At 33.7% G+C, this 12,401-nt stretch overlaps 3 protein-coding genes and 1 pseudogene across 4 annotated transcripts in view; 1 reads left to right on the top strand and 3 right to left on the bottom strand.

Annotated features, from left to right (window-relative positions):
• The first annotated feature begins 249 nt into the window (after positions 1-249).
• Positions 250-2,035, top strand: NRS/ER (nucleotide-rhamnose synthase/epimerase-reductase). Its single transcript, XM_021422299.2, has 2 exons — positions 250-785; positions 1,272-2,035. Exons 1-2 carry the CDS (start codon positions 336-338, stop codon positions 1,722-1,724), a joined length of 903 nt encoding a protein of 300 aa, XP_021277974.1. The 5' UTR covers positions 250-335; the 3' UTR covers positions 1,725-2,035.
• Positions 2,036-3,858: 1,823 nt separating this feature from the next.
• On the bottom strand, positions 3,859-6,920 carry LOC110421822 (bifunctional dTDP-4-dehydrorhamnose 3,5-epimerase/dTDP-4-dehydrorhamnose reductase pseudogene; annotated as a pseudogene). Its single transcript, XR_016351629.1, has 4 exons — positions 6,810-6,920; positions 5,804-6,003; positions 4,701-5,265; positions 3,859-4,314 (listed from the first exon to the last, which is right to left on the bottom strand). The product of XR_016351629.1 is annotated as a bifunctional dTDP-4-dehydrorhamnose 3,5-epimerase/dTDP-4-dehydrorhamnose reductase pseudogene (transcript).
• A 119-nt stretch (positions 6,921-7,039) lies between these two features.
• LOC110425498 (eukaryotic translation initiation factor 2 subunit alpha homolog) lies at positions 7,040-9,785 on the bottom strand. Its single transcript, XM_021440425.2, is given in 8 exon segments — positions 7,040-7,423; positions 7,609-7,707; positions 7,995-8,089; positions 8,092-8,098; positions 8,193-8,339; positions 8,415-8,501; positions 8,581-8,637; positions 9,313-9,785. Coding segments are annotated over 8 exon segments (1,020 nt in total). The 5' UTR covers positions 9,685-9,785; the 3' UTR covers positions 7,040-7,267.
• A 2,084-nt stretch (positions 9,786-11,869) lies between these two features.
• Positions 11,870-12,401, bottom strand: part of LOC110421797 (cucumisin-like) — a 6,420-nt gene continuing 5,888 nt past the window's right edge. The window contains exon 8 of the mRNA XM_021435474.1: positions 11,870-12,390. Coding sequence (XP_021291149.1) covers positions 11,870-12,390 — 521 coding nt within the window. The remainder of the gene's footprint in view (positions 12,391-12,401) is intronic.

Here is a 12,401-nt window from a genome sequence, read left to right as displayed (position 1 = left end):
AAATGAAAAGGAAATTTTATTTTTCCTTTGAAAGAAAAACAAAATTGAAAGCGAATTTCAGGCCCATGAATTAATCATGAGCCTAACCTCTCACAACCATGTCCTTTTCCCCACCGACCCGTCGGTCTCCAAAAACCCAAATCTGAACAAATACTAAATTGTAATAAAAATAATATCAAATCAAATAAAATCAAAGAAAAAAATAAAAAAAATAATGACCTCATTATTTGTATATATATCTACGAGGCACTCGCTCTCTCAAATCCAACCCTCCGTTCTCCATTTTGCATTTCTCTTTCAAAAACCCCAAAATTTAAGGTAAACAACAAATAAAAATGGGGCTCCCGGCAAATGGCTCATCTGAGAAACCATTGAAGTTTCTGATCTATGGTCGAACCGGTTGGATCGGCGGTTTGTTAGGCAAACTATGCGAATCCAAGGGAATCGACTACCAGTACGGCTCAGGCCGGCTCGAGAATCGGCTGTCTCTCGAGTCCGACATAGCCTCCGTGAAACCAACCCACGTCTTCAATGCCGCTGGAGTCACCGGGCGTCCAAACGTCGACTGGTGTGAATCCCATAAGGTCGAGACCATCAGAACCAATGTGGTCGGGACTCTTACCCTGGCTGACGTGTGCAGAGACAATGGCCTTGTCTTGATTAATTATGCTACGGGTTGCATCTTTGAGTACGATGCAGATCATCCGATCGAATCGGGTGTCGGGTTTAAGGAAGGGGATAGTCCAAATTTCACGGGTTCCTTCTATTCTAAGACTAAGGCTATGGTAAGCAAACAACAACAAAAAGGTTTCAATTTTTACATTTAAATTTGTGAATTATATCATTAGATCTGGTTATTTGTTTGTTTGATCTGTCTTGGGTTTTTAATGTTGGAAAAATTTTCCTCGTATTTGTTAATGTTAAGGTTGTTCAGATCTTGTGATGTTAAGCAAATGTTGTTCGGTTGTTTATGTTACATACATTTTTAAATTAGGTTGTTCTACAATATTTATTGAAAATTATTTTTTTCCTGCAAAAATGTTTTCATTTTCCGTAGTTTTTTTTAAGGAATAATTTTTAATGCATCTGTTGGCATTGATGACACTTGGGTTTAGCTGGAAAGTATAGGATTCATTAAGGACTATTAATTGGACATGTAGGAAATGAAAGTAGTCCTGAATCTGCTTTGCCTTTTTCCTAGTGTAGTTTAGTTCATGTAGATCTGAACTCTGCTGTTGTTCTAATTATGGATCTTTGCTGATAATTGACAGGTGGAGGAGCTGCTCAAGAATTATGAGAATGTTTGTACGTTGCGTGTGAGGATGCCTATTTCATCGGATCTAGCGAATCCTCGAAATTTCATCACCAAAATCACTAGATATGATAAGGTGGTCAACATTCCTAACTCAATGACTATCCTGGACGAACTTCTTCCCATTTCCATTGAGATGGCTAAGAGGAACCTTACTGGAATCTGGAACTTTACCAACCCGGGAGTGGTCAGTCACAATGAGATTTTAGAAATGTACCGTGACTACATTGACTCCAACTTCTCATGGAAGAACTTTACTCTTGAAGAGCAGGCTAAGGTAATCATTGCCCCAAGGAGCAATAACGAACTCGATGCCAACAAGTTGAAGAATGAATTCCCAGAACTCCTGTCCATTAAGGAGTCTCTTGTTAAGTATGTGTTTGAGCCAAATAAGAAGACTCGTGGAGCTTGACCCCAGTTAAGTTGAAGCAGATTTCCCTGAGGTCTTGTCTGTTAGGGAGTGCCTCATAAGGTTTGTCTTCAGGGTGAATCAAGAGACTAGTGGAGCTTGAAAATTTTAGGCTTTGAATTCTTTGATTATCCTTTTTCTATTTATTGAATTTGGTTCATGTGGGTTGATGTGATATCTCTGCAATAGGCACCTCTTCCCAGATGACACGAAGAATTGTTGGTATTTGTATTTGAATGTTGTATTCATATCCACGTTTGAATAAATCAGTTGAAAATGATTTATCTAGTTATAAATTACACTTTTTGAGTTTATTGGTGTTGCCTCTTGCCTGCCTTGATCAATCTCGGGCACATGCTGACTTGCTAGTTTTTTTTATTTTCTCATTTACTAAAATAGAACACTTCAATGGTAGAAATTTTTGTCTTAGGGATTCTTTTTGACTTTTATATTAATATTATTTTAGCATCAACTACGACCACTTAGAGAATATTTGAATTGTAGAATATTGATTATAGAATGCTGCTACCATTTTCTCATAAATATCTTGATTATAGAATATTTGAATTGTATTATGAGCTTTTGCAGTGCAGCAATATGTAGTGAGCTTAGAAGGGTTTGCATTGTTTTATGTTTCAGGATCCCGAATCAGTTGTAACCATCTCAGGATCAAGACCTGGATGGTCATATGAATCTTAATTATGTAAGCAAGTGAATAAATTGGTTAGGACAGTCTTATGCAATCAAAGCCACAAGGGCCAACAACTCCCTGGGGAAAGAAAATCTACTTGGGGATTGCGTTTTGGGTATGACCCCTGCGATTTCAATTTGTCGAGAGCAGAAGGGCAAAGAAAGATTGAGTTGTCGGTTGGCAGTTGCAAGTTTAAGGATGAAGGGTCTTGTCCAAACAAGGACACTTGAAATGTGGCCTGAGCCGAACAGAGCTTTTTAGGGGCCTTGTGGCTAGAATGACCTTGGTCTCGTTGAGTAAAGCAACAACCGTTTGCTGGAGCCTGGAAGTATCAACTGAGGCAGTGCTGTCAAGTTGGAGGAATTTGGGTTGGGACTGGGCTGCTCGGTAGACCTAATAATGGATTCGAGCATAAGCAGAGTTAAGGCTCCTTGATTTTGGATCAAATCATACTCTTCTAACCTTTTGAATTTATATAAAGAATTTTATTAATGTTTATTTTTTAAAAATTTATGTTTAATATACTGATAATTTATAATTTTTATATACTATGAAATCATTATAAAATGTCACCTTATTTTAGAAGATTACCTCCCTCTCACTCTCTCACGTATCTCTTCTTCTTCCTCTATTTTTTACTCTTATACCAAAAGTTTAATTTTTCCACTAGGATTTGTTTGAACGAAAATTGCAAGTTTGCAATAGTTATATTGTAATTGGAGCCAAACCCTAAGGGCCATATCTGTGTTTTAGGGAGAGCTAAGGTGGATGAAATGTTTTATGCAATGCTATGTTAACTTTCAACGTCATATCTGTGAATAGAAATTATACATAATACAAACTCATTGTTTAAATAAATTTTTACATAATTTTTTAATATTTAAAATGAAATAAAAAACTTGTTTTTGACAATATTGTATTTGTAAATTATTATTATTATTATTTTGCAAATATAAACTTCAAAGCCCAATTGAAAAAAAAAATACTCTTTTTTTTTTCATTTTTATCAATATTTTTAAAAATATATTATAATTTATGAAAATAAATTACAATTTAATTGCGATGCAAGAAAGATATAGACCATATAATACATCAAACATGAAAGATAAATCTTTGAAACTCTTAAAATCTTTCTTAAAAACACATATCATCGATAAATGATGTTAATTTTTTAGAAAAGGCAAAGAGCTGTGAGAAAGAAGATGTAAAACAACATCAACAATTGGAGACCTAAAAAGTAGTGGGCATATTCTTCACTCGTTGACTTGATTACCTTACATAATGACTAACACCTCTTTATATAGAGCTTTAGATACATCCAAACACACAAACACAAAAATCCTTTATTTTCAAACTAAACCTAAAGATCTTAAACACCATCGTCAAACATAGACTAAAAGATTAAAAATAACAGGAAATAGATTAATAATTTTAGAGAGTTACCTATCAAGCCAAATTAATCTTCTTTTTATTTGGCTCAAAAACAATCTTTATAACAAACTCTTTAATGGGCATTATTTTAGAAAATTCCTGCTTCAGTTTTGTTGAATCAAGTTCACTGTTGCATCTAAGAGCGGCAAGGACCTTCACTTGCTCCTCAGGAGTGAAATTCTTCCATGTAAAATTGAGATCGACATAATTCTGATACATCTCTAAAACTTCATTGTGAGAAAGCACGCTAGGGTTGGTAACATTCCAAATTCTAATAAGGTTTCTCTTTACCATCTCAATAGAAATTGGAAGGAGTTCATCCAAGACCGTCATCGAGTTCAGAATATTAACTACTCTTTCATAACTTATGATCTTTTTGATAAAATTATGATGGTAGGATAAGTCACACAAAAAAGACATTCTAACACGTAAAATGCAGACATTCTCATAATTCTTAATCAAATATTCCATCTTCAATTTACATAAAAAAAATGAATATTCAAATATTGTTACCACTTAGAAGAACTACATGAATGATGTTTTAATGAATGATATGCATCCATGCATGTTGTATCCCTTACTAGTTAAGTCTATAACTATAATTTTGTATATAAATAATGACGATGATCTTATAAATATCATCTTAACAAATGTCAATAAACTATTTTTAATATTTTCTTAAAAAGAGTGATGATCCTTTTAAATTCAAGGTTAATCAGACTCAATAAAATTATTTTTAGTAAGTAATTTTTGCTGCCAAAAGTAATTGTCAAGATCAAACGACTAATCTTTTTTATTGTAAAAAATGTAACTTGAAGTTTGGCTCTACATTGTAAAAAAATGTAATTTGTTTTTACCATGCCTTTGGTCTTTGAAAAAATGGAACCGCTAAAATTGGAAGCATCGTTCTCGGTGAAGCCGATCCCTGACCCAAGAGGATGGTCGGAATCATAATCAAACATGCAGCCTGTCGAGTAGAAAATCAAAGGCAAGCTCTGTTCACAGCACACGTCAGCTATGTTCTAGGCCCCGATCACATTGCTTCGGATGGTCTCGATCTTATTGAACTCGCACCAGTCTACGTGGGGCCCTCCCGTTGCGCCAGCTGCGTTGAAGACGTGGCTTGGTTGGACAGCGGCTATATCAGCTCGTAGAGATTCACGGTCCTCGAGCCGACCAGAGCCGTAGGCAAGGGGATGCCCTGGGCTTCGCAGACTCGGCCTAATAAGCTGCCGATACAGCCCGTTCGGCAGAATATGAGGAACCTGCGCCTAAGGGGCTTCGCATTGCCATCGGCTCCAAACTCCATTGTTATTTCGTGAGTCGAGGCAGGGAAGCAAATATGGGCGCTACCAAGCGTCCTTTTTACAGGCTTGGTCCAGAGAAACTGGACAAGCAAGAAGTGGGCTGACACTTAATTTCCTGCAAAAGGAGCAGCAATGATTTACTGGGTTCTTTTAAAATAAACGAAAATTCATTAGAGACTAAAAATAATAGGCATACATCAGGTACAAGTATTCCCTCCTTCCGCCAACGGAAAAAATACAAGAAACATCGGGCAAGAGATCTTTAATTTTTTAATTTTTTAAAATAATTCCTTATTAATGAAATGTCAAGATTTAATGATCTTATCATATTAAAAACTATATACCTTCAATGCATCAAATATTAAATTTAAAGAAACACAGGAAAGAAGATTTTGAAGAGCATCCAATAATTAGAGACTCAAAAATACTTGGTTATATTCAAGAGAGTTAATTAATTAGACTTCTTTGCTTGCCGACTTGATTATAAAATTACTTTAACCTCCATATAGACAAACATAAAAATACTTTTTTTACGTATTGATCAACTCAAATTAATGATTTTAAACACCAACGTTAAAGAAACATAGTTGAAGTTGCAATTCCAGAGTCACGAAAACCAACAGGGAATAGATTAAATGATTTTATGAACTTACCTGTCCAACGATGTCAAGTTACGTTCTTATTTGGCTTGAAAGCATAGCCATTCGTTTCGAACTCCGTTTTGTTTTGCCTTTTGTTAGTAAGATTGACTTGAACTGCTCAATGACTAAAGGCAAAGGCCCAGGATTCAAGGTCCTTTGGAAAACTTGTGTAGGTGAAAGTGTAACAAGCCCAGCAAAAAATTGGGATTTTCCTGCAAAAAAATACAGGCAATAATTGACTGGTTAAGTAGATTCCATATCTTATCATCACCCATTTATACTTGTCCTTTTCACGGAGTTATTAGCACCCAATTCAGAATTCCCATCTCCCGTACTGTATCGATTAGGCAATTCCTGTCAGATTCTTAAAATGCGTTACTTATTTTTGCCTTTTATCATATTTTTTATTATAATTTATCAATATCATTTATACTTCAACATTTGATTGATTGCTACGTAATTTTTCTATTTAAAGAAATTTTTTATAAAAATATATCAATATAATTAAGATTTTGTTTTCATTTGTATGAAATAAATATTATTTTTATCATTATTGTTATTATTATTATTATTATTATTAAAAAAAACTCCATCTCTTCTACCTTTTCAAGATGTCTCAAAATTAATTTCTGTTTTTAATACATGATACACTTTTAAAGTGCTTTACATTAATTTTATGAGATTGATAAAATCATAACAAATTTTAATGTTAGAAACATTAAAATCAAAACTCTTTTTTAAACTTATATGGAGAACAACGCTCAATGTTTTCTTATTTTATAAGTCAGATTGTTATTATAAAAATATTCTTAATATTTTCAATTTCTTCAAGTAAGAATATCTTTATAAGAAGTAAAAATATATGTTTCTAATTTATTTAATAATGATACCAATACCATCCCAGCGTCGCCCCAACAACCAGAGAGTTGTCCCAAGATTCCTAGTTTAATAGGAGAAAAAAAAGAAGATTTAACTTTTTCCAACAGCTGAAAAAGATAAAATGTTTCAAGCAGGTTACCATAAAGTCGATAGTCAGGCATTCGCCCCACCCTTCCCCCAACCTGTTCCTAATTAAAGCCCTTGGTAAGCCATCCATGTAGTTTTCCTTCCGACGAAATTGCTTGCAAATGGTTTGTACAAGTCACCTGTAATATGGGATTCTCCCATCACAGCATTAATAGCATGAATTGAATGCAATCTCATAGAAATCATAGAACCAACCCAAGAAACACAGAACACGGAGGGAAATAACTCAACAAGACCACCTTCGAGATTTTTGAATACTTGACTCAATAGGTCATCCATCTGTATACCGCATTAAACTTGGCTAAAGATATTGTAAATTTGCAAAACAACTCAACAAGGCAATACTTTCAAGAGGTTTTGAACTGACCGGAAAATAGTGGACTTTAAGGAGAAAAAAAAAAAGTTCTGGTAAAAAAATCGGTAACCATCATGTTCATGTGAGCAGCAACCTCATTCCATTATTCCATGACTCGCATTCTCAACATCAACTTCTCCCATGCCTGTGTCTTCCTCTTCTTCACTATCTTCATCACCACTGACCTCTTCATTATCATTACGCAACTTAGCCATGTGCTCGGCAAGCAATTTATCATCCCGTTCACTCACCTAAATCAATGCCATTTTGAGAATACAGGAGAAAGATTTAACATTTTCAAATTAAGCAACCAATTGAAATAACAAGAATAAAAATCCATTCTGAGAATCTCCATTGCAAGGACATTAAGACTGAACAAAAGGCCAACAGGACAGTTAAAACCGAGAACAATTGAATCTGAAATAAGGACACTCACTGCTCTAGGATGCTCTTTGACAGCAAGTTTACCCTTGTGATGCTCTATTGCTTCAGTGCAAGCTGCAATTGCTTTATTGAGAATAGCTATACCTTGCTCCTGACCAAGGCAACATAAGAATAAAATAATTTAGAAGACCAATTGTTAAACAGACATGCGATGACAATACCAACAGATGATATCAACAAGTCAGTGCAAATGATGACTAGGATAAGGGAAAGAATCTTTAGACGTGGATCAGCATAATTAACAGAAGAAAATTTCATAAAGGATTAGTATGTTCATCCAAATGCTTTCAGCACAAAAAGCTGTGAATGAGAACTTCAAAGGCATGTTAGAGAGAACAAATTCATTGCAGATGGATTAAAAAGAGACGTTAAGCTAACCTTGTCAAGAGTTTGAGTAGTAAGAACATAAAGTGGAGGAGCAACAAGCTTGATTTTAACAGGACAATCATCATTCCCGGCAGCCTCAGCTCGCGCATAGCCTCCTGCAAATTTCAAAATTGACCATCTGAGAACCCACAATCAAACCAGAGAGAGAGAGAGAGAGAGAGAGAGAGAGAGAATTTGTGCAAATAAGACCTTAATGTGAAGAACACCATCAAACTGGAAACATTTCATTTCAATATCAGCTCGAATCTTCAGAGGTTGTGGTGTCATTCTTCTCCTAATATTTTTTATCAAAGCATCTTTGACTTCCTCAGTCACAGCAGGGACCACCTCAGTCACCTAAAGGAAAAAATAGTTAGATACCTAAACCAGATGAAGAAACAAGTTGCATGCATCTCACAAATTGAAATTTACCTCCTGTCCATCTGGGCCAGGTGTTTTTACTTCACAGGTGAGGGTGTTCAAGACAGAATCAGGATCAGTCACAATAATTTTGAATGCCTGCAAACAAAAAAATTAAGACCATGTTAACAATATGTGAAAATAAGATGACACTTCAAAAAAGCGCATAACTTCCTACCTCAAAAGCATGACCATATTTCCGGTATAAAGGCCAGCCAATTTTAATGTACAAATCCTGCCACAGATACATAGTATAAGTCAGATGCATGCTGATGATTAAAAAACCGCTTCTAACACTATCTATCCCTATATAATTTGATTAAGCATACAGAATTCTTATTTCTCCGCATTGCATTCTATCTCACAAGCATAGTAATCTCATCATAATCCCTGAACTCCTCACTGTTTGTATTTAAAATGTAACAGATATTCAACAAAAAGCAGAAGCCAACCTATCAAATTCTCCATATTTTCTATGCAACTTAGGCAAAATCTAACCTGAGAGTCACCAACAAATAACCATATCGTATACTAAAATTACATCAACGAAATAATTCAGTTCGCTTTTTTTTTTAATTGGATTAATGTTATAAAAACACACATTTTCCTCATAAACACTAATTCCTGAACGATTAGAAAGTATCTCCTTATTCTCACTTAACTAAACATCCCCCGAACCACATTTCCCAACCAAAAACCCATAAAACAGTGATCGAAATCCCCTCAATCAACCCAAATGAAAAGGCCAAATTTACTTCCAAATCACTACCACTAAACTCTAAATATTACTCATATCCAAATGAAGAAAACTAAAAGTCCCATGAACCAAATATAGCAATAAAAAATTTCCCTCATTTTTAAAAACAAAAATAATAGTAACTATAGAGAAATAAAAAATAACCAGAATTACCTCCAAATCGATATCCAAGGTCTCGGCGACATGTCGCATAATAGAGTGAACAAGCTTACTCTTATTATACCTTTCTTCACAAGCCTGGATATCTTCTTCGCTAACCCTCCTCTTACTCAAGTCGATGTAACCCTTTTCCTTATCGACACGGAGGACCATCACGGGCTCCGTCCGGCCTACCTTGATTAAACTGCTGACGCTACGAATCCGACGGCGAGAGAGCTCGGAGAACAAGATCATGCCTTCGATGTTGTTGTATTCTAGGAGCGAAACATACGCACCCATGTCGGCGATGTTCTTCACTTGTATCATCACCGCCATGTCCACCTCTGGGTACTTCGCTTCGTACATACGACATTCAAGGTTCGGCATCTTCGTCCAATCTTTTTTATTTTTTTTGCTTTATTCTTAGGCTTTGATTTTTCCTTCGATTTTGATTTTGTGGATTTTGCTTTTGAGTGTTAGGGTTTTAAGAAGTGTTTTTAGGACTAGTCAGAGACTGAAGGGATTCCATTTTCCATTGTTATCAAAAAACGACGTCGGATGAAGGTCTCATGAAAAAGTTAAATTTTTTTAACTTAAAACTTATTATAAAGCTTTTATTAAAAATAATAATTTTTAAAATTAAACTAAATTTCTTATGTAAATTTTAATTTTGATTAAAATTATTATAAAATGTATTTACTAAATAAAAAATTGAATTAAATAAAAATAAATGTGAAAAAATATAATTTATTTTATAATATTATAAATTATTGAGAGATAAAAGAATGAATATAAAAAAATATATATTATTATTTTTAAAATATTGAATTGACATTTATGACTTTTGAAGTTTAACAAAATTGATATTACATACAAGAAAAAAAACTCACTATAGTATTAATAACAAATCTAATTAGGTCAAAAAATCATATTCAGCCATTGATTTAATAACTTATTTTTCTATTGAAATCATCAATGCTAATTCCATACAAGTCTATCAAAGTATTGATGTCCAAAGCAACCCTCCATGAATAAAAATTTTTGACTTTTATATTTTTTTTTCAATTTTAATGAATTATTTATTTTATCAAAAGAGTGTCACATCATCTACTCAAATGTGAAATTTTTGTTAACTCAAATGTACAAGTTCAAAGATTATGCAATTCTTGTTGCTAAAAAAATTAAAATTTATTTAAATTTTTTGGAATTCAATGTTAAGAAATTCAAATATTTTGCAATTTCTGTTGTCAAAGGAATCAAAGTATATTTCAATTTTCTTGTAGTGCAGCATAATACTTAAAAGAAAAAATTCTTTAAAATTGAATTACCACAAATGAGCATAAATATTAATTTTTTAATTTTCATCTAATTTATCTCAACAACTATTGACTAATTTGACTAATTATTTCAATAATAATCAACAAATATTATATAAAGTGAAAAGAAGTTAAAAACAAATAAACATAACATAATTGTCATAGCAAACAATAATTTAAAAAATATCAAACAATAAAGAGAGTTTTCAAAGTTAAAAAAATAAAAATAAATAAAATAGAAACAAAAAGTAGAATAATCTCTGAATACAGATTTAATTTTTTTTTATTTTTTTTTAATTTTTGTAAAAATAAGAAAAAACCAATAAGTATAATTTGCTGAAAAGGGAGATTGAGAGAGAGAGAGAGGGAAGAGGTAATTTTTAAGAGATGATTTTTTTGAAAAAAAAATAACTCTTCTAAGAAGTTTGCATGTTTTTTTTTTAAAAAAAGCTTTTATTTAAAGTTTGTTTTAAGTTATTTTTTTTAATTTTATTATTTAAAAAAATTATTTATTTTTTTAAGAACTTTTCACAAAACTGTTTAGTTCAGCTTTTTGCTTTTTAAGAAGTATGTTTTTAAGAAGTAAATATGAACCGAAGAGATTTCATTTTTCCTTATTATGTCAAAAAACGACGTCGGATCAAGCTCCATAAAATTATTGCCCACCGTCGGCCTTGAACCCACGTCCACAAAGTTAAGAGCGGACTGAGCTAGACGGGCTTGATATTCGTGGTTCGAAATATACCTCGAAGGCCAAATAATGCAATCTGTCAAAAGGGGAATTTGTAATGAAAGTTGACCATCATAAATAAACCTGGCAGTAAAAATATGAAGTATGTAATACAAATATCAGCAACTATTCAATCAAATGTTTGTATGCAAACATTTTAAGGATAAGCCAAAGAGAGAATAATGCAATCTGTCAAAGGGAAATTTTACGATTAAATCAAAAATTTGAAACAAACATTTTGATAATTAGCTAAAGAGAGAATAATCTAATCTGGAAAGGAGAAATTTTATTCTAGTCCAGTAATATTACTTCAACGAGTTATGGCCACAATAAATATTCACATTATTTTCTTGCCCAGTTCAAGAATCTTGTATTGCTAATTGGGTACAGAAAACTGTGATTGTTAATTGTAACCGTTCATAGTGAATTTGTAGCTCTTTTATTACAAACTTTTATTTAGGGCAAAAACTACCAAATTGACATGCCCTTCTTCACAAATGCACTTAAACCTCTCAAATATGTTTTCTTAGTTACGTCCAAGGATCCCATTCTTTTGATACATGGAAGGACGTTGGAATGTTGGTTTCTTCTGGGACTTGGAGTAGTAAGGAGAATAGGGAGTAGGGAGAACATTGTAGACCACAACTGGACTTCTCGCCCTATATTTGTAATCCGAAGATAACCATACTATGGAACCAGATGTAATCGGTTGCTGTAAAATATGCGGACCGGTGACCCTCACGGTGAAGGACTTCTTTTCTCCCACAGTTGAGAATGACAGAAATTCGGGCTCTACGCTAATGGTGAAGTCGCCTTGGGTCGTCTTCCAGACAGTGTAATTTGAGTTTGGTGAGCCAACATTGGTCACTGTCCTGGTAAAGACACCATAAATTGGCTGGCCATCAAGCACAGCTAATGAGAATGAAGGATAGTTGAGATCCCAAGCTGGCCCAGGCGTGGTGCTGGTGCATACACTGCTGTTGTCACCTGTGATAAGTCTTATGGTTGTGGTGTTGTAACCTTGCTTGCAGAGGAAGTTAATGTAATCTGTCTCATTT

This window comes from Theobroma umbraticum, unplaced genomic scaffold (genome assembly GCF_002168275.2).
Source record: "Theobroma umbraticum cultivar Fairchild unplaced genomic scaffold, ASM216827v3 scaffold_30.0, whole genome shotgun sequence".
NCBI classification, from domain to species: Eukaryota; Viridiplantae; Streptophyta; class Magnoliopsida; order Malvales; family Malvaceae; genus Theobroma; species Theobroma umbraticum.
This window is presented reverse-complemented; position numbering and strand designations above follow the sequence as displayed.